This window comes from Strix aluco, chromosome 13 (assembly GCF_031877795.1).
Source record: "Strix aluco isolate bStrAlu1 chromosome 13, bStrAlu1.hap1, whole genome shotgun sequence".
Classification (NCBI taxonomy): Eukaryota; Metazoa; Chordata; class Aves; order Strigiformes; family Strigidae; genus Strix; species Strix aluco.
In genome coordinates this window covers 4,034,021-4,054,647 of record NC_133943.1, presented here as the reverse complement: position 1 = coordinate 4,054,647, position 20,627 = coordinate 4,034,021, and the positions used below count along the sequence as shown (strand labels likewise).

General features: G+C 46.6%; 1 protein-coding gene across 1 annotated transcript; it reads left to right on the top strand.

Moving 5' to 3' along the window:
* Window positions 1-1,124: 1,124 nt before the first annotated feature.
* On the top strand, window positions 1,125-10,459 carry CXCL14 (C-X-C motif chemokine ligand 14). The gene is made up of 4 exons (XM_074838312.1): window positions 1,125-1,414; window positions 2,297-2,402; window positions 6,993-7,103; window positions 9,272-10,459. Exons 1-4 carry the CDS (start codon window positions 1,351-1,353, stop codon window positions 9,285-9,287), a joined length of 297 nt encoding a protein of 98 aa, XP_074694413.1. The 5' UTR covers window positions 1,125-1,350; the 3' UTR covers window positions 9,288-10,459.
* The last annotated feature ends 10,168 nt before the right edge of the window (window positions 10,460-20,627 follow it).

The following is a 20,627-nucleotide window of genomic DNA, read 5'->3' as shown; positions in this document are numbered from 1 at the left end:
CTCGCATGAAACCCAGGGCCAGGAACAAGGCAGCTGCCTGCGCTGCCTGTGCGCAACGTGCAGGCTGTGTGTGGTAGGGCTGTACTCGCAGCCTGCCAACACCCAGGCCGGGAACGCGGCGGGGATGGCGGCTGCCAATGGGAGCCGGCAGGAACGAAGCCATGTGGGAAACTTAAAATGCAAGCGGAGCTGGGAGTGCATGGCGTGTCCTTCCCAAGCGCTGCCTGAACTGGCAGGATGGCTGGTTTCAGTCGGTTTTAATAACGGGGCTGGGTGTGCGGTGGGGAGCGTGGGCAGCGGTGTGCTGGGCGAGGGGCTGAGATGAACCGGGGATCAGCAGAGGCGTTTATCTGCAACGTGTTTTGAATTCAGCACTACGAAAGAGATTAGAGACCCGACTCTGATCTTCACCCATTTCAGGCAAAAATCCAGAATCTGGATTTTAAAGATGCTATTTTAGCTGTTACTGAAATCAGAAACAGACTCTGCCAGGGAGCGGGAACATGTATTTACATCCATGAAGTTCCTGCGTCTTGCTACCCTGTTCTTCACGGAGCAGAACATTGGAGTGTTCGTTAAAGCAACCGTAAATTGATCTTATTTCCTGAAACATTCCACATGCTAAACCCACCTAACAATGCTCTTAGGAATACTTTATTTCCCATTTAATTCACTAAGCTTTCCTATAGATTTAGAAGCCTGTTAAAGCTAGAAAAACCATATTAAAGTCAATGGGTGCCACCCCTTCCCAGGTGAGACTTCTCCAAATCTCATTTCCAAGGTGCACGGGAATTTCTGGGAGCGCGGGCTTCCCTGGAACGCTCAAAAGCGGGGTGTTTTCCACCTAGCACCCCCATTCATACAAATAACACCCACCCCCCCCCCTCCAGCAGACCTCCTTCTGCTGAGAAATGTCCCCGTTGGGCAGGGGCAGGAGGAGCAGCCGCCCCACCGCCTGCGCTCCCACCCCCGGGATGCTCGGGGCGGGGGGGGGGGAGGTCGGTCCCCCCTGGGACAGGAGCGGCCGCGGGGTGCCGGTCCCCTCCCTCCCCGGCGGGGCTGAGGAAGCGGAGGGAGCCGTGGAGTTGCTCTGCATATAAATGAGCCGGGAGCAAGGGCAGCGGGAGCTGTTTTAAAGAGGACAAGGGGAGGAAAGCGGCAGAGCGCAGGCAGCGCGCAGGCAGCAGCAGGCAGAGCGCAGGCAGCGACCGGGCAGCAGCACCGCCGCTCTTTGCTGGCCTCTCCCCGGTGACATCCAGCCCCGGGGACAAGGGGGATCGGGGGGACGAGCCCGAAGCGAGCAAACCCCTGAAAATCCCCGGCGTCTCTTTAGGTACCTGCTGCCTCACCATGAAGCTCCTGACAGCAGCTTTGCTTCTGCTGTTCATCGCCATGTGCTTTGCCAGCGCAGAAGGTAAGTTGGTTTATTCTGCTTATTCCCACGTAAACCTCTTTTCCAGGGGGTTGTTTTTCCAGTAATTTTTATTTGCTTCTCGCTAGCCCTTGAGCTGGATTTAGCTGTCCCCCGCGTGTTAGGAGAAGAGGTGTATTGCATCTGCGGGGTAAGGTAGTGGCGAGTTTTTTAAAGGTGGAAGTAGAGGTAAAATACACGCGACAAAGTTGTGTCTTCCTCGCTAGACAAATAGCCCCAGCTCACAGCGTGGGAGGTCACTCCGTGTTCTCCCTTATTCAGGAATACAGCTCAAATATCTCCTTCGAAACTGAGAGTGGTTTTCATAGAGAAAACAGAGCAGAGCTGGATCTGATGTGGTGGCACGAATTCCACCGAGCGTGCCAGGGCGCATTTTCTGCTGTGCACAGAAGTGATGGTTAAAAAAAAACCCTCACTTTTGTCTGGCTGTGAATACACCACAGCATCCGTGCGAGGAGAAATGACAAAGTCCTACAAAGTCCAAGAGAGATGCGAGTGAATGAGAAAGTAGCAGAGATGTGCGTCTGCTTGCTCGGTTCAAAGTGAGTTCTAAGTCTTTCATTTCCTTTTGTTAAATACATTTAATCACAGCAGGTGCACTTTAAAAAGCTCCCCTATTTACTAAGCTTCAGAACCTATATAGTGCTCTAAGCCATATTTCCCAGAGAGTCACTACCTTTTCCTGGGATATAGCAAAGAAAATATCACTTTTTTTTAAGCTCAACACCATTACAAAATACAGCTTTTCCCACCGAGGCTCGAAAGACCCAAGTGAAGTTTGTGTGCGCACGGAGGCTGGCGGGGAAGGGACGCTTGGTATGCAGGAGGCTTTGCAGGCACATGAGAAAATGCTTTCTCTTGTAGGCGTAAAGTGCAAATGTTCAAGAAAGGGTCCTAAAATAAGATTCTCTAACGTACGGAAGCTGGAAATAAAACCGAGGTACCCGTTTTGCGTGGAAGAGATGATTATGTAAGTTTTCCTTCATTTATTGCTTTCTGTTTCCCTATCAGCTGAATTGCTTTACCTTACACTGCAAGTTCCTTCTTTGTTCTTTGTTTTTCTCATGCCCTGGCATGCAAATTTCTGGGAATAGTCGTTTGCACTATCAGATGCAATAAAATGTGCAGTTCTGACCGAAACCCAGCTATTATTTTTCAACACAATTTTTTTGTTGCTCAAAGAAATATTTACAGAACAGGTAGTGATAAAAGGATAATCATTAGTTCAAATGAAGATAGGGACAAATCCTACTCCAAGCTGCCTGATGTAAAATCCAGAACTATTTACTGAAGTTATTCTGGGCATGCAGAATAAGAACACGAGCAGAGTTTGTTCCATGGTGGTTTCTCCAAGGAAGAGTTATCCCAACCAGAGTCAGATTTTTGCCTGCGTTGTACCAGAGCCACCCCCTTGCATTCGATGGGATTACCTAGCATGTAAGGAAACGCTTTCCTCCCCGTCTCACTGCAAGCTGTGACCAACGCTGCCAGGAAATCTCAAAGTGATGTAGTGACTCACCGAACTGAGGCAGGTATGGGGATTTCTGACATCTCTGGTGACTGCCTCAAAAGGAGGGGTTTTTTAGATTTTAAATATGGGTGGATTGTGGGTTTGTTTCTGTGCTGGTTTGGATATCTTAAAACTCCCCCGACAAAGCACCATCCAACCAGCACGTGGGGGCTGGATAAGAACCAGAAGGGCAGATCAGCCCAGAAGACTGTACCGAGCCTCTCTGCCACTTAAGAGGAGCAAAAAGGGTCCCAAGAGCCAACACACCCCCAGAACACCAAGGACTGATTTGCCATTCACTTCATCTTAGAAAGGTGCTTTAACAGCAGGATCTGAATCCTGTCCTGCCAAGCCATGTACCACCTCTGGCACTCTGTAATGCCCACAGGGCCAAATCCTGCCCATTAGACTGGCACAAACAAGGAGATACCACAGGAGCCCGATCCTGCCCATGCAGAAACGGCTCTCTGAACTCAGCGGAGGGCGTATGGAGGAGGAATGGAGAGCCAATCTTCCTTAGGCTTCCTCCAGATTTACACCAGCATCACTGCGAGAAATACTTAGCTCGGGGAACACCAGACCCACCTCTTTGAAGCCTTAATCAGCTGATGGGACCTGAACAGAAAAATGCTTGCAGAGCATCACTGCCTGAATCAGTTCCTTGCAGCTTTACTTTGGTTGCTTTGACCTTTCAATAGCAAAACGACAGTGTAGAGCACTAACTCTTCACATCCCACTGCAGGCATTTACCCGAAAGCAGCTGGTGGCTGGGGGGTATAAAATAAATCTCATGAATGCAACATTTCACTTCCGATCAGAAAGTCAGGAAAGCTGGAACGCTGTGCACGAGCGGTTGCTTTCCCAGCTGGATAGCAATGCAGATGCCGAGCAACACAATTCAAGCTGGGAGGGTTGCCCAGGCTTTGCTGCGGGGACAGAGCAGGGACAGAGCTGTCCCATCGCTCTCCCATCACGGCTGCTGCCTGCAGGGCAGGCAGGGCTGACCCGCTGCCGACACTGCCTTTCCAGCTACCCTAATGCAGTCTGGAGTCAGCACTGAAAGCAAACTGAAATTAATATTCTGAGAACCAATTGATCCGGGAGTCTCTGGACAAGGCACAGAAGAGCTAAATTCCTGCCACTGAGTTTTTGTTGCTGCAGTGATCATTTAAAATGAGTTGTCGAAGCTGGGTCCCCTCCTGCCCTCTTCAAAAGCTCTTGTATCTTTTCATATAGCAGAAGCATGATATAAATGATGTTTGGCAGAGAAGTAGGTGGTATGGGGGTGCAGTTTAGGAAGGAATTTAATCTTTGACCATAACCCCCCCAGCAGAGCTGTGGTACAGGGTAAGAGATGTCCTCAGTCTAGTCAAAACTTATCAAGATTCACGGTACATCTTGCAGTAATTGTGGGTGTATCTGTCTCCCAGAATGAGGAAAAGCAGAGGAAGACAGGAGGGAGGTTTAACTCTTTCTGCCTGAAAGGATCCAACCCCTTTCCACATATTGCCCCATCCCAAAGAGGGGGGATGTGATGGGGTGAGAACAGCTGATGGGAACCAGGCACTGCTGGGAGCCTTTCTCAAGGGACGCCGAGGTGGAGGGCAGTCCCTGCACCAGCCTGGGATGAAAGGACCAGAGCCAGGACCCTTGTGGCCCTGGGGACAGGGTGTTTGGGGGCAGAGGTGCATCCCCCCATCCCTGCAGATGATATGTGGGGGCATGAGGTGCTGGGGGTCACAGACTGACACAGGGGTGCTCATCCCAGCCCTGGAGGCATAGATGTACCAGGGAGGATTTTGGCACAGGAACCCTCAGACACTGTGGGTAAGGTTCCAGCCACCAAGCCCGGGGCAGCTAAGGGACAGCTCAGCACACACCCTTGGAGCAAGCTCATGTCTCAAATCCCACTGGAGGTGTAAGTTCTGGTGCTTCGGTCTCTTCTCTATCCCTCTCAACATCTTCTTGCAGCCCATCCAGACAGCTCCTCGCTCAGGGTACCAGCTCCCACAGCACCTCTTCTTAGGCACATCCCCCCAAGTCTGCTGGACCAGCATCCCCAAGAGCAGGGCCAGGTCACCTCAGGGTGCCCCAAAATGCTACCACTGAACCCTGTGCCTACAGCACCAGGGAGTGCATAGGAGCCACAGAGGACCACGGGACTGCCTTGGGAACATCTCCAGTGCTGTCCAGCCTCCAGCATCAAAGCAGAAAACCTACATGTGGTGTCAAAGCAACACATCTCAGCCTGAGAAAAGCCCTGGTTGTTCACCTGAGAAGCAAACCATGCATCTCCTCCTCCTTAGACTTCAGGGTGTATTAAATATAGAATGGTCCTTCTCTGCTTCTGGTGCAAATGTAGGGCTTGATGTTTTTCAGAGGCACTCTTGCTTCTCTCCTCCTGCAATTCAGCTTGTCCATCACTTTCTGGAAATACCTTCCCTGGCCTGTCAAAGGAGAAACTCAAGCCAAGGTCTGGCATCAGTCAGTGCAAATGGCAGAGCCAAAAAAGTGGTTGCTGGATGGAGAAACTTCATGCTGACCTCAAGTCCCTTAAAATTTGTATGCCTTGTGCCTTCAATGAAGGTTTGGTTCCACCCCCATTCAAAGCTGTGGGAAAACTCCCCTTCTCACACACATGCTGATGCCCAGAGGGGTTGGCTCAGAACACCCTTAGAGCAGAGACAGTCCACTGGTTTTAGTAGGGACCCTTCCCTTTCCAAGGTCTGCAGTCAGAGAAGCTCTTGGAGGCCTTCCACTGCTTCCCAGAAAACAGCCCAAAAGTTACAGCTTATCTTTTTGTGACTTTAGCTCACGCCTGATGGAGGTGGAGCAGAGAAGAAAGTTAACTGAACGGAAAGAACTATTGGAGCACCTTGTATACCACTGAAATAAGAAACGTGGTGAGACCCTTTACTGAGCTCATGCAGGCAACATGCAGTGTTTCACTTCCAGTCAGGCACATCCCCTCTGCGCCAGGGGCCATGAGCTGAGGAAGTTTACTTGGCACTTTTTCTTGTGTTAGAAGATAAACAACTCCTTTCTGAACCAATTCACAAAAGAAGCCCATCAGTATTGCACAGATATTTCTGATTTTCTGCCATCATTTCACTCATGTTTCTGGCAGTGTTTAAATAATTCCATGATAATATTTTAGTTAAACTAAAAACTGTGTTTCCCTGCTATGGATGGTTTTTACAGAAAATGAATAATTCCAGTAAAAACTGTGTTTATTTGGGTTTTTTTTTAAGTCACAAAGTTAATAAGAAAAATGTGAAAGACCTGCTTGATTTTGAGCCCTGAGAAGTAACAGCAGTCTTCACGTTTCTAGAAAGCCAGCCTCTTGGGAAGCAGCTCTAGGTCTCTCGTGTCACCTCAGTTGTGGCAGAGCAACTGGCAGTGGCTTCACTAAACTCTCCAGGAGGAAACCCAAAACTATGGGAAGACTTTTGCCATGTTTGGCCTCCCAACATGCTTTGTCCTGACAATTAAGGGGAGACTAAGCTGCTGCTGCTGGCAAGGAGAGTGGGATCAGCCTGTGATCAGAGGGGGCCGAAGCCCCCAGGACTGCATGCTGGGGCTCAGAGCTAGTCTGCTGGGTACACAGGCACTCTGCCACGTGCAAGTATTTAAAAAAAGGAAAAAATATTTTTCTCTTGGATGCAGTATTGTTGAGTGTAAGGGAAGAATCTCTTCCTGCAAAGACCTTGTGGTTGCCTGAATAAGCCTTAATTAAATCAGCTATTAAGCTCAAAAGACAATATCTAACAGACAGGCAGAACAAACCCACTGATTAAAAACAGTGGGTAAGTCTTCATCTGGTACAACCTCGTATAATGGTGGACAATATTGCACTGATTGACAACAGCTGAAGATCTGCTCCAATATTATTACAATAAACTCAAGTATCTGCCATAAAACACAAGCCATGAAAACCCTTTTGCTGCCCCCCTGGGTGAGAGCCCCCTGACCCATTTTGGCATTTATCTGGAGTGGGAACAGACCAGTATTTCTCCTGACTCCCATAACCTGTGCTCACTTGCCTTGCAGCGTGACTCTGTGGACACGGGTGAGAGGAGAGCAGCAGCACTGCTTAAACCCCAAACGCCAAAACACAGTGAGACTGCTGAAGTGGTACAGAGTATGGAAAGAGAAAGGCAGGTAAGGATGAATTTTGCTCAACAGGTGAGGGGGAAAATCTTGGTGGTAAGTTGGGCAATCAGCAGCGCTCAGACACAGAGAGGCCAGGAAAACGCACACGCTGCAAATGGTCTATCCAGCAAGAAGGATGTATTTCATTACCAAAATTACAGTTATAAATGGATGTTCTTGATGTTATTTCTTTCCTGCCACCTGCAGCCCTCACTTCTATTTTAGGATTAGGCTGTTCCACTATAAATAGTAATTATTTTCTGTTAAACTATTCATCAGCTGATGTTCTCAGTTATTTACATACACTCACTTCCCTTCTATGGGTAAAAAGCCAAGACAAAAAGCTAAATTACTTTTACACAGTTACAAGAAAACCAGTCAGCAGAGCTGGGAAGAGAGTGCCCTGTCACAGACTTTAATCCCACCACCTCAAAATCATCAATATCTGATGACACAGATATTTGCCAATTTTAACTAGTGTATCACTCCCAGAAAAACACTAACTTGCTGGTAAGAATCTCTGTCACTTTCTCCCTTGCAAAGAGAAATTTTAAATTTTTTTTTTTTTTTTTTTTTGCAAGCCATCAGTCATACATGGAAGAGAGAGAATGAGAAACATGAATTCCTGAGGGCTGATGGTCAGTGGTGATGTCCTGATCTGTAATTAGGGGGAGCTGCCCAACTCCTACCACCTCTCCAGCCATGACCAAGAGCCTCCACACGCACTATAGTCCCACCAAATCCTGATCCTCTGCTGAGGGGAAATCTGCTCCCCAAAACTGAGCTCAAATGAGGCCAGCGAGCAGCAAGCCCCATCTCTCAGCAGGCCTAAGGGTGCCCGTGAGCTCCAGCACAGCCCCACAGTGCCCAGTGGCACGGGCGATACCATGGGCGAGCTGTGGTGGGTGCTGACCCCCAGCCACCTCCCCAACCCCCTGGCAGCTCCCTGCGGCTGTTTCATAAACAGAGCTCGTGGGGAAGCCCTGGCTATTGCATAGCCACAGATTTACACCCTTCCCTTGGTTTTTTGTTTTGTTTGGGTTTTTTTTTAATAAGGCAGTCATTAAGATGACGAAGGATGCTCAGCCCCAGGCCTGAGCAGTCAGGAAACCTGAGTGGGCTGAGAGGAGGGATGTCCCAGGCAAGGCTGCGAGGGCCAGGGTCTGCGCACTGCAAACTAGCTCCCGTCTCCTCCACAGCCCAAAATAAGGGTCAGCTCGAGGCTTTCTTGCAGTCCAGCCAGGGGTGGGAGACTGTCCCTGCTGCCAGGGAGAGGAGGAAGGACGGTGAGCCCAGCATCTCCAAGGCTTTGGCTGCCAGCCTGGGGCATGCAGAAGGGCTGCAGCGTGTTTTACCTTGCTTTGCCTTGCCCCACCATGCCACCCCTGCATCGCACCCAGCGGGTCCCCACCACTGGGAAACAGGGCAGCCAAGCGATCTGCAGCTGAACAGCATTGAGTGAATATTTCAGACCTAAGAGAGCCCAATTTAAACCAAGCCTTCATAATAAATAAACAATTTCTTGGTGCCTTCAGTGCCAGCTGTGCCAACCCCACTGCACTACTCCCCAGGAAAAGACAGTGAATTTCAAGTCAAATTTAGTACATACATGAATCTCTCCCCCCAAACAACATTGCCCCTAGTTTTCCCCATGCCATGGAAGACTGCTTTCACCCAGAGAGCCTATACAACTAGGATTTTTAAAAACAAACCAAACCAAAACTGTCAAGTGGTCTTCTCAGAATGTAAACCAAAAAAATAACAGAGTCTAGTATTATTCCAAATATAACAGCTATTGTGAATTTATTAGCTACATACACTCATGATATACTTCATCATTTGTATGAGCCAGGGATTGTTTCCAGTAGTTAAAGTGTATTAGCAGATGCAGATTTCTTCATTTTATGTATCCTGATAATCACAGCAGAGCATGTTACTCCCCACACACCTGCAAGATGTGGTAGTGTCAAAGTCCAACCCTCCTCCCAGATGCTTTATGGATAATGATCCAGTGACCGCTGAAGTCAGTAACTTACTTTTCAATTTACTTAAGCAAAGGCTAAAAATCTGGCTTCTGTTTTTCTGTTGTTTATAGGGTTTTTTTATTATTACTGTTTGGAAGGGAGTTGTTTCGTTCACAGTTTAAACATCTTGCTGTTGGCTTTCCTTCTGTTTAGGGTTTATGAAGAATAAGAGGGATTGGCGTGAGGAATGGAGCAGACTCCCTTGGCTGGCATAGGACTGGACTCTGCAGAAGATTATTTCTCTCTCACAGACATAAGACACAAATTCTATATTATTATAAAGCACTTTTTACCAAGGGTCAGTTTTTACATTTTATAGCCGCGTGCAAAAGGCTTCCAGATTTCACACGCATCTGTTGCACTTCAGATTTCATACCCGTCTGCTCTGTACTGAGATTGGGAAAGCTCATGCTTTTCATTTTAAAGAGGTTGTTTTGGGGGTTGTTGTTTTTGTTGTTTGGTTGGGGGTTTTTTTTAATTGTTATTCATTCATACTTCACTATGATTGCAAATTGAGCTTTATAAGCTCATTAGACAAACAGTAATGTTTGTAAAGGTGTTGTACAGCCGTGTCCCTCACCCTTCCACAGTGGGAAAGCTTCGGTGCTGTGGTTGTTTGTCATGTTTGCAGCCTCCACCTTAGCCAGGCAAAGCGGGGACCAAAGATGAGTTTGCTGGGGAAGATGCCACCGAAATGTCATGGCTGTAGCTGCAGAAGTGAGGTCCCTCCGCACGTTGTCAAATGATTATGAATATCACTTGGGTACCTCTTCTTTAATGGACTTGAGGTCTTGCTGCAAGGTGAAGCGTACCGTATCGCCCGTTTAACATTTCACGCATTAGAAAGCATTTCTAGGTCATTTTTATTACTAAGAAAATGTTTTTGGTTTTTTTTTTTCCACCTGAAGTTCTTACAGGAAGTTTGTGACTTCAGTACTGAGACATTTTAAGCTTCAAGACTATTGTGTATGATTTCCTAGATTTGTAGCAACAAAAAAAAAAAGCCTTTAAAAGGTACCTTTTTATGAAAAATATGATAGGGCAAACATATAAATACCTATATATGTTTTAGTCACAATACAACATATTCATTATTTTGAATGTAATACTTCAATGTTAAGCAGTGCATTCCTCTTTTTAAAATAACAAAACTACCTTTTCATTTGTAAATAAACTATAGGAAGTCTCCCTATATTATCTTTCTGTATAATGTACTGTACTGCTAAATTATCATATGCTATTTAAATGTTTGAAATATTTAGAAGGTTGCATGCAGATTTCATATTTCTTTCTAAGACAAATGAAAAAAGTAATAAAAATATATTTAAAAAAAGCTGACAATCGCTGTTAAATGTCCTTAAGCCATCAGGGAACTCTGGCCACTTCTAAGTTTTTCGGTGATTGAATTGGTTTGGGGAAAAAACACTGTAACAGAGAAGCTGATTTAGAGATACGGCACCTTGATGACACTGGAATCTGCATACATTATTCCAGTCCAATTTACTTCCTTTTCTCATTTTAAAATTTGGACTTTACCCAAACACTGAGGAATCTTGTTACATAAAGAAGGGCTATGCCAGGCACCTATAGCCACTAGTCTAGTGTTACGTTAAATAAATGTAAATCAACCACTCCAGATCCATACAAAAACAAGTAAAATGCAGTGATTTAGACAAGGTCTCAGTTAGATTAGGGAAGGTTGTACAGTGAAAGTCAGGCAACAAAAACCTGTGAGCAACCCCTCCCTCTTTCTATGCAGTTTCTTCCTTGGCCCAAAGGGAGGGACTTTGCATCCAACAAGGCTCCTACACTGCTCCCCAGCTAAAAAGGAAAGCAACGGATAAGAAGGGTAAAGGCAGCAAGAGTTTAAATGCATTAAAACCTCCTGGTGTTCCCCAAACAGCACCGCGTTCCTTCCTGGCTGCTCCCAGCTGTGCAAAGGTGCCTTCACACCGGGCTGCTGCTGAGATCAGCACAACTCCTGCAACAGTGATCTTATACTATATAATTAAGGCAATGCCTGGCCTCAGCTCAAGGGTTTCCTCCAGTTCAGACAGAAACAAAAAAAAAAATGTATATGCACATATACTATATACTTATTTACTGTGATAATACCCTGGCAGAGCTGAAGGAGAAAGAGCTGTTAGATTTCAAAGTATTTTCCTATTCTGCACAAGGATGGAGCTCCAAGCTTCAGATGCCTTTTAATAAAAAGCTTGAGAAAGATTCTGGAGTATTTAAGAAATTAAACCTCTGGGGATATTGACCACAAGGTGCTACTTCAGGCTGAGCATCTGAACCCGATCTCCAGGCAAACCCAGACCCATGGGCTAGCCAAGCTGCCCCTCTCCTTTCCCAAGTCACATTTTAACAAAACCAGTAGTTTTTCCTTGAGGAGACTTGATTTCAACACACCAACAGACTTCAAGAAAAGTTTTATGCTTATTTAGCAACCTCTGGACAATGTATTTCCTGGAAAAGTATCGATAGAGTTGCACAAGAGGTGGTTAATGCTCCACAGGGAATGTTGTGCACGGCTCCAGTTGCCCAAAGCAGTGACTCACACCTCGCTGGGTATAGCCTGTACAAGTGACTCTTAGCTCTGGGTTTGTCTGCCAGACCAAAACCACCAGCAAAAACTGGGCACAGAGGAAACCATTTGTAATTTTTTTTTTCCCCACTTGCTAGCATGGGAGACTAGAGAAAAAGACTGGTTTTGTTTGATATGTGTGTTCCCTTTAACCCCAAATCTATGCTTCAAACAAAACAACTCTTGGAAACAGGAATTGAAACCATGAAGAGAAAAAAAACCATGACGCTTAGCTGATTTTCCCAAGCCTGTTAAACTGCATCTCCAGGCAGGTTTGTTAAGTTCCCAGAAACAGGAGGAGCATCCCTTGCCATCCCTGATAAAGGGAAATGCTGTGTCAGAAGGTAACTGCCACACACAAAATATCAAGCACTTTCCTTCAGACTGAGACATCTTTGCTAAAACATTTAAATATACATATGCAGGTACCTCCTCCACCTAGATTTGGCAGCAACCGTAAGGTTTGCCTTTGTTTTCCCCAGCAGATTGCAGGCTACAAAGCCACAAGAGGCTGTTCAGTCCCACCTCCCTTATACACAGACCATACATTTGTGCTCTGAGACTGAAAAATTAAGCCACTGAAGTATGGTCTGAGCACGCACCAGCCAACCCCAACTGCTCACCAGCAGAATTTACCTTCCTAAGAGCTTGAACATTTGCAGTGTAAACCAGAGCTCTGCTTCATCCTGGGGTGCAGGAGCAGCACAAACAGACCCCGCAGCTCCTTTACTCAAGCACCAATGCTACCCTGAAAGGATGTAAACCCTTGATGGAGCCTCCAAAGAGGGCAGTTAGCAACTGCTTTCCCCCATCCAGCCTGCAAAGCTGCTCCCCAGCACACTGTGGCCAGAAGAACACAGAGATGGAGCACCAAGTCCTGCATAGGAGACCTCCACGCCCCCCCATCCCTCTCCTGGGCATTGGGTATCCACAGGCTGCACCCGTTCAGAAACAGCACTATCAGATTTTATTTTAATAAAAGCATGAGGGTGAACCAAGCAGCTGCAGTGAAAGGACACAATAGCAGGGAGACCTGCCTTGCCTTTTCAGTGTGAGCGCTACGCAGGATTAGTAATGTTATACAGATCCTTTCACCACTTGCCTTTCACTTGTTCATATTATGGTCTAGGTCAGCAATGGCCAAAAAGTTTATTAAGAAGCGATAGCTGCTTGGTGGTCTGCGCAAGACGGCACGGTGCTCTCGGCAGGTCCAGCTGTGCCTGCTGTGCCCCAGCTGCCCCCAGGCTCCCTAAATCAAGGCACAAGGCCATGCCAGATTGCTACACACATGGGGACCTTTCCTGACCACGTCCATGCGGTGGAAGAGCTGGCCATACGCTAACGAGGTTTCATCAGGGCTGGGGGACCAAATGTAGGGCTCAATGGTAAAGTCATCAGAGAGGCCCAGGGGTTTGCACTGGTCACCCCCGAGCCCTGGGTGGGAAGTTGAAGGCAGTGTTACAGCAACACAAATGCTCTCAGAGCTAATGACACATCAGGGTTGAGTCTCCTCTGGACCCACGTTTGTAGAGAATGGGAATAAATATGAATAAAAAGCCACAGCCCCCCAGGACTCACCATCCTGCTGAGATTCACAGCCAGGGAGCTGAGTCTGACCAAGGGTAAAGGGCCTCCTCTGCAACCTGACATCGCTTGACAGGCTTTACAGAAGCCCAGACAGAGCTTGCGCTCTCCAAAACACTCTTCCCATTAGGTCAAATGAAACACCAGTCACATTTTTGGGTATTTTTCCTCCAAAGCCAGCTTCCAAGAAACGAGGCATCTAAATCCAGATGTGCACAGCATCTGAAGGCCTCACTTACTCTGAGCTGCTCAGCACCTTTGGAAAAACGCAAGCTGGTTTTGGCTGTTGGCTGAGTTTGGGCTTTGGATACAGAAGGATGGGCAGCCCATCTTGAAAGCCCTGGCCACACTGGCTTCATGCCAGGGCAGCTCTCAGTTTTGACACACTGTAGATCTTCCACGCATAGCGCTCGTGCTGGGATTTGTTGTCCAGTCTGTTCCCTTCAATGGGTTGGGGTGCATGTGGTCACAAATGGAAATATGGGTATTTTTGAGGATCGCTGTTTGCAGCTCTCGCTGACTTCGTGTTTGCTCTATCAGAAACCCTCCAGCGCCATTATTCATTGATTTCCCTTGATCCTAAACCACAGAGCCAAGTGCTTCCTGGAAGGTGTTTGGGTTTCCTTGAAATGCTGCACCTGTGACACCCCCAGATATCCTTGTAACCGCACATCTTTCTGGCAAAGTACCCCAAAGCAGATTTCCTCCGATTCCTTTACCTGACATAACCCACCCCAGAACAGCAACTGGGATTGCCAGTGCCCGAGGAACAGCAGCTGCAGCTGCATTTGCAAGCACAGAACTCCAGGTGCTTACAGTGATTTTCGGTGCTTACGTGTATCGATACACACATTACAGGAATCTTAATTGTTTGCTGAATTCTGAGCATCCAGGTGACTTGAAAAAAATCCCACAACACTGTTAGTTGTGCTTTCTGACACCACAGACCTCTGGAAAGACTGACTGACTCCACAGACCATGCCCACAAAGGTAGTTGTGTTACTGTTTCATAAAGTTAAAAACCTGCACAGAATTGGGCCACCATTTGGTCATCATATCTCATGCGAAACTGAGATAGAGCCATCATCTTTTTTACCCTCCAAGATTGCCTCCTTGGACCACCACCTCTACTAATCAGTGGCCCTGCCCAGGCAGCAATGCAGTAACACTCCCCGATTCATACTAGAGGTATTAAAGTATTTAATACCCAGCACAGATCCAGAGGTTGTGTTTTGAGCATCCAAAGCATCCTCATTTCTATTAGCCAGCACTACACGAGGCAAAGCTGCACAAGATCAAAGGGATGTTTGGGAGGCCCCAGCAGCCCGGGGTTCAGCCCCATTTCTTGCTCTCGTCAGGCCTGCCACGCTTTGGTGTCCAGCAGCTCTTGGGCCAGGGCCAGCAGATCCCAGCCCAGATGGCTGATGTGGAGGAAAGCAGGGCTGAAATGACATCTAGTGGCAACCAAAAACTTTCTCAGACAGTCTGGGGACACCTCTACAGCCTGGGGACACCTCTACAGCCCGGCCCTGTGGCTGTCTGCATTATAAATCAGCTTGGAGCCTGCTCATTGCACTGCTGATGCTGGGAACGCTCTTCCCCAGCTCTGAAAGAAAAGGATCAACCATTGTGTTTCGTTATCCAGGTGTGGGAAACCCCCCAAAGCAAAGAAAATGCAGCTGTATTTTGGGAAGCCTGCTCAGAGGTTTACGCAGTCATACTGTCCCATTAACATGGAACAGGCATACTAAGGGCCAAGAGGACACCAGGCTGTCACTGTGTCTACAGGAGCCACGTCCATCACACCAGCATGGAAAACTGGATTGCAGCACAACCCTGGAAAATCTCATTCCCAAACCAGCTGCCCAACATCCTTTAAAAAAAACAACCCTCATGAGTTTCTGCTCAATGCACCAAGCCCTGTAGCTTCCTTGCCCAGTGGTTCTCCCTCCTGCCACCAGCTTTCCACCAGAACCCATGCAGTTGCCATTCCCAGGTGTTGCATTTGGGTCCAGTTCTCAGACAGGACTATCTGACTTCCCAGTAGCAAAAAATCCACACGTGCACACTATCACCTTCGATGCCTGAAGAGAAGAACTTGCTCCCTCTTGCTAGGTATGAGCACAGCTTAATCCAACCATCAAAACAAAGCCAAGATCCCTGGAGGAAACACTTTGTAGAGATGCAACATGCACGAGCATTTATTTTCTGAACACTGAGTGACAGGTTGTATTTCTGGTCCTTTTGACAACCTCTGAAGTATTCAAATCCTCTTAGTTTTTTCTCTCATCTTTTACCTATTCATATTATCAGCTCTTTGGGCAGAAACTGCTCTGACGACACGCATGGAGAGCATCCAGCGCAACAGGAGCTACTCCGCTGCGAGTGGGCACACAGGACCTGGGAGGGAGGAATGACATGACATGAAGTGACAAGGGAGGCAGGAGGCCAAGGCCTGGGAAAATCACCACGCCTGTGTTTTTGTTTTTCTTCCTGCACAACAAAAGAGGTTAGTGAATTCCTCTTGGATGGGTTTCAGAATCTCCCCCCCCCCAAAAAAAAAAATCCTGCTACTGTTCACTTAAGACTGATAACTACAGGAATAATTATGATCTATTCCCATCATAAATCCTGGGGCAAGAAAAGGGTTTTGAGGTTTGCAAGATTTGCTGGATGACAGAAGCAAAACACAGCTCTAATTGCCCTTCTTTGTTGTGTTTAATTAAGGATTCTGAAGCAACTGATCTCTGTGTCTTTTCATGGTTAGAAACCTGCAAGGAAAAGAAAATCTTTCTGCAGAGCCACCAATCGAAGCTTTGTTGGGTTACTAGGCACTAAGTGTGCTACATCTGAACACTCAGGACTCCCAGAAAAAGAAGCTTATTAAAGGAAAAGAAATGCGACAAGAGGCTTTTTTTTTTTTTCCCCCCCTCTTCCAGTAGGTTTTGGCAATTTTGAGCTCACTTCTAATCCCGGAAGAAATGTCTTTTGTCTTTATCCCTCAGCATTTTTGCCTCATTACTGCCCATTCCATTGTGTTGCATAAAAATACTTCTCCATCTCTATTACCTTCATAAATGCACCATTTACATTTTTTCTTGGGGTTTACTTCAGCTTCCTCTCTAAGTCTAGAACACTTATCACTTCTGCAACCACATTAGGAAAAACAAACCAGCCTGGAGCTCCTCAGTTCCCTCCTTAGACCAGTAATTCCCAGTCAAGCACCACTCCTCCCCACTAAGAGCCAGTTTGCCAAGTGTTACCTCTCAAATTCCAACTGAAAGTGACAGGCAGGGTGTTCCCTCTCCATTTTTATGCAACAGCTAAAACAGTCCCACCAGGGAAATCCAGTTCCTCATTATAGTAATCAGTGTCAGATCATCATGCCTGGCTCCAAACAATGCCACCAGCCCACAAGCTACCACAGGCTGCCCGGGCTCTGTGAAGCTACAGGATAAAAGAACAGGAAATCCTTGGGACCACTTGTGAATCTGAAGGCACTTGGGATGGTCTTTTTGCAGAAAGCAATTGCTCTTGATAAGTGTGATACGGCTTAGGCTGAGAGCAAGACCACCATGTGCTGCATCCCCAGAGGGAGCGCCTGTGAGGAACAGCGGAGGTTTGGTGTTGCCCAGCAGGTAAAACCCCAACATTTCAACTGTACAGAGCAACATACTGGATAATGATGCCTGGAAACGCTGATCTAGAAAGGAAAAATGTCAAATATAACTTTAAGAGAAAAAGAAGACTTCCGGGGTTTATTACACCTGGGAAGAGTTCTTCTAAGATCAGGAGAAAAAGGGATGGGATGGAGGAGGACAAAACCAGCACAGCACACAGAAGGGAAAACACAAAGTCAGCAGCGTTACTGATCAGAGCAACCTTATCTGAACTCAGGTGCTTGGCTTAGACCATAGAGCAAGCATGTCAGGGTCCCAGCCCAAAAGCCCCTGCTGGTCCTGCTGGCCCCACATCAGCACCTGGGCATGGCCACGTGCACCAAGAAGGGCCATTGCTTGGGGGTTTAATTGCTTTTATCATAAAAGTTGATGACAGAAGCTGGAAAGCAGTGAGCTCTGAAATCCGGAGTTGAAACACAAATTGAATGATGCGGTTTTCTATGGGAAAACCAATCTCCTTCCTGTTTTCCTAGAGTTTCAGCTCTATGCTGTCTGCGTCATGATAATCCAAATAGTTGACTGAATGCCAGTTGCTCTGTTTTAAGGGTAATTGCAGCGTGCTGTAACCTGCAGGAGAGGAGCGCTGGGCGCACAGCTCCAGCAACCAAACTGGGATCCCAACATCCACAGTTAACTCTACAATGACTCACCGCCTGCATATATACACATTCATATTTATATAAACACAAATATAACATAGAATTGGTAACACTCTTTTTCTTCATCCACATTTGACCTTATCTTTTTTAGATAACACACTCTGTGTAGCAAGTCCCCTTCCCTTTTCTACACATAGTGGTAAGAATGTTGAACTTGGCTAAAGCTGGCAGCAAAAAATAAATTAAATAGAAATAAAGAAGGGCCATAAAGCAAAGACTGGTTGTAAAACAAACAATTTTTCATGTTCTGAAAAGCCTCAGGGGATTTTTTCCCCACTTACCTGAAGCAGGTACCCGGGTTTTCCAGCAGAGCCTCCGCACAGGGTTGTCCATTCTGGCTGCTGCTAGGTTGAGCAGAACTGGCTCCGAGCTGCAACTTGGTAAAGGTTGACACCTTGTGGCTATTTCTATCACTTACAAGTCAGAAAAGTTGACGTTTTCTCTTTTTCTGGAGGAGGCTGTGGGTGGAGTTCACAAATCAAGAGCTAAATTCCCAGCACCTGGCATGTAATGTGTGGGGTGGAGGTCTGGGGTCATTAACAGGCTAATGAAGATAAATAACACCAAACACTGAAAACTATAAAAAAAACCAGAGTCATACGCTAATTGTTTCTAGGGGAAAAAAAGAAAAGAAAAAAAGATCCTTTGGGACAGGAGCCATCTGTATATGCATAAGGCTCACAAGACAAGTAATAAAAAATAATCATGTGAAAGAAGTTTCTCTGTGATTTTGCAGCCCATCGGATCCCCTCCTCTGTTTGCACAGTGGGGTAAAGAGCCCTGCCTAATTCTGACAGCTGCTTTGGAGAAGTGTAGCTGCACAGGCTCCACAGAAATTATCTCTAATTCCCACCAGAGTAAATAGAAATAGGCTCAAGACCTGCCAATGCATTAAACCTGAGGTGAAAGAAAAAACAATACTTTGGATTTTATCCAAGAGAGTTAAAAACAAAGGACATCTACACTCTGAAGAAGTGACATTAACTTAATAATTAGCAATTGCACTTATTTTACTATTTATCTGTGAACACGGAATTTATTGCAATTTAATACTTGCTTAAATGGGAAAAGAAAGCAGCATCCCTGCCACAGAGGCTCAGTGGAAACACATCAGGCAAACCTGGCTCCTCCCGTTAGCCAAGTACTTGGGGAGCTCATTACTGTGGAAGTTCATACAGCCTCAAGGGAAAAAAAAAACACACCTCACCTAGGACAACATTTACTTGCCCTTAATCATGCTGCTCCACTGTCTTTCTAATTCCCTGACTGATAGAACTACTACTTTGTATTTATTTGGCATTTTACACCTTCAAACTGTTCTAAAATATGTATTAGAAGACCTAAAACTTAAAGCTGCCCTAGCAGAAAAGTGTTCAGTAATTACAAGGGCTAATATATACCTTAAAAAATATTCATGCTACCTAACTGTGGGTCAGGCTTACCTGTGTACCCCGATCCTTCGCAGCCCTACTCCAGGCACAAAGCACAGCGCCTGCGGTGCCTTTCTGCAGAATTTTTCCTTCCCTCTCTGCCCAGTTCAGCTGTGTTAGGAACTGGTCCCAGCAGCTGCATCATTAGGTACTGGTCCTAGCAGACCCAACCCTTTGGACCCATATGCTGCCTGGGAGTTTTCAAGGGCTGTTACACCTGTAGTTTAACACTTTGCCTTTATTTTACTTTTTATACCCAGAGACATCATCGTAAAGAGATACTGAAAGAGATGATATTTGGCTGTCAGTGTGATGGAGAGCAACACTGAGTCTCTCACCTTCACTGCAGCTGCTTACACTAACAGTGGGGTGATTCAGGCTAGAATTTAAGATGTTCATACCTGTATTTTTGTCCCTGAAGAATGGGAACTTTAAAGGATATATTGCACATAGAATACTAAGGTAGTGAACTGCAAGCAGCCCAGTTAAATGGGTACCCGGGGGGCATTTAAGTCAGTGCAAAGTACTCCTTTAAATTCCAGAAAGCAGAGCAGATCTACAAGTTATTTACCATTTGCTTTCAGTTAAATTTAATGAAATTTATTTGAAAAACAGTGGACATCCTTCAAAAAAGCTGAGTTGGCACAGAAAAAGAGGGTTACTTTTAAAACAGTCAGGGTGCCATCTCAATATGTTTTCGCTGAAGCATCTCAGTTGAAAAGCCACCAGGTGTTTCATTTTGACATTTTCTGAAAACCATATTCTGTTTAAGCCAAACTAAATCTCTTCCTCCTCCCGCCCTGCCCAGAGTGCAGCTTTACTGTTTGGCCTCTGAACTGTGAAGTCCATTTCGAGCCAGCTCTGCGCTGCCCAGCCAGCCCCTACCCACCTCCCCGGGCCCGACACCAGGTCCCCGAAACTCAGCACCCACCGCAGCTAAAACAGCCCCAAACCACCAATCCTCAGCCAGGAAAAGCTCTTTGTATCATTTTTTCTCGCTCAGAAATCTTTACAATTGTACTCAAGGTCACATAACAGTTTTACTGAGATAATTTAAAAAAAAAAAATTTTTCTTTTTTTTAACTAATACACTAAAAGCAGTATAATGACAGCACAAGCCCAAAGGAAAGCAGAGGTTTTATGTCACTAGAGCAGGTTTTGCTTTGCTAAATAAACCCCATTCACAGGAGATTTTCCAGAGCCCAAGGAGTTGTGAACCCTCCAGCTCTGCACGGCCGAGTTTGCAGCGCTGTGCCTTGGGGTGTCACCCTCGGCCCTCTCATGGCCAGGGCAGTGGGAACTGCACCCCAAAGGACGCATCCCCGGGGGTCAGGGGGCAAGGGCTCTGCCCAGCATGGCCCAGGGCCAGTGGCGGGGGCTGTCTCCTCACCTTTTCCACCTGCCCTTCTCTTCCCGGGTGCTGGGGCTCCCGCAAGCACCGGCAGGTCCCTGTCCAGCTTTCACATCTATTTTGGGGTGATTTCATTTGTTGGTTTGGGGGGTTTTTTAATTGAGGAGATGTCAGCTTCTTTCTCACTGATATGATCTTTTACTATAGATGCCCTC

Excerpts from the sequence above, each read along its gene's own strand:
- CXCL14 (XM_074838312.1), top strand. The coding sequence starts at position 1,351 with ATGAAGCTCCTGACAGCAGCTTTGCTTCTGCTGTTCATCGCCATGTGC. Across the intron at positions 1,415-2,296 it reads GTGCTTTGCCAGCGCAGAAG|GCGTAAAGTGCAAATGTTCA; the intron begins GTAAGTTGGTTT and ends TTTCTCTTGTAG. Across the intron at positions 2,403-6,992 it reads TGCGTGGAAGAGATGATTAT|CGTGACTCTGTGGACACGGG; the intron begins GTAAGTTTTCCT and ends CTTGCCTTGCAG.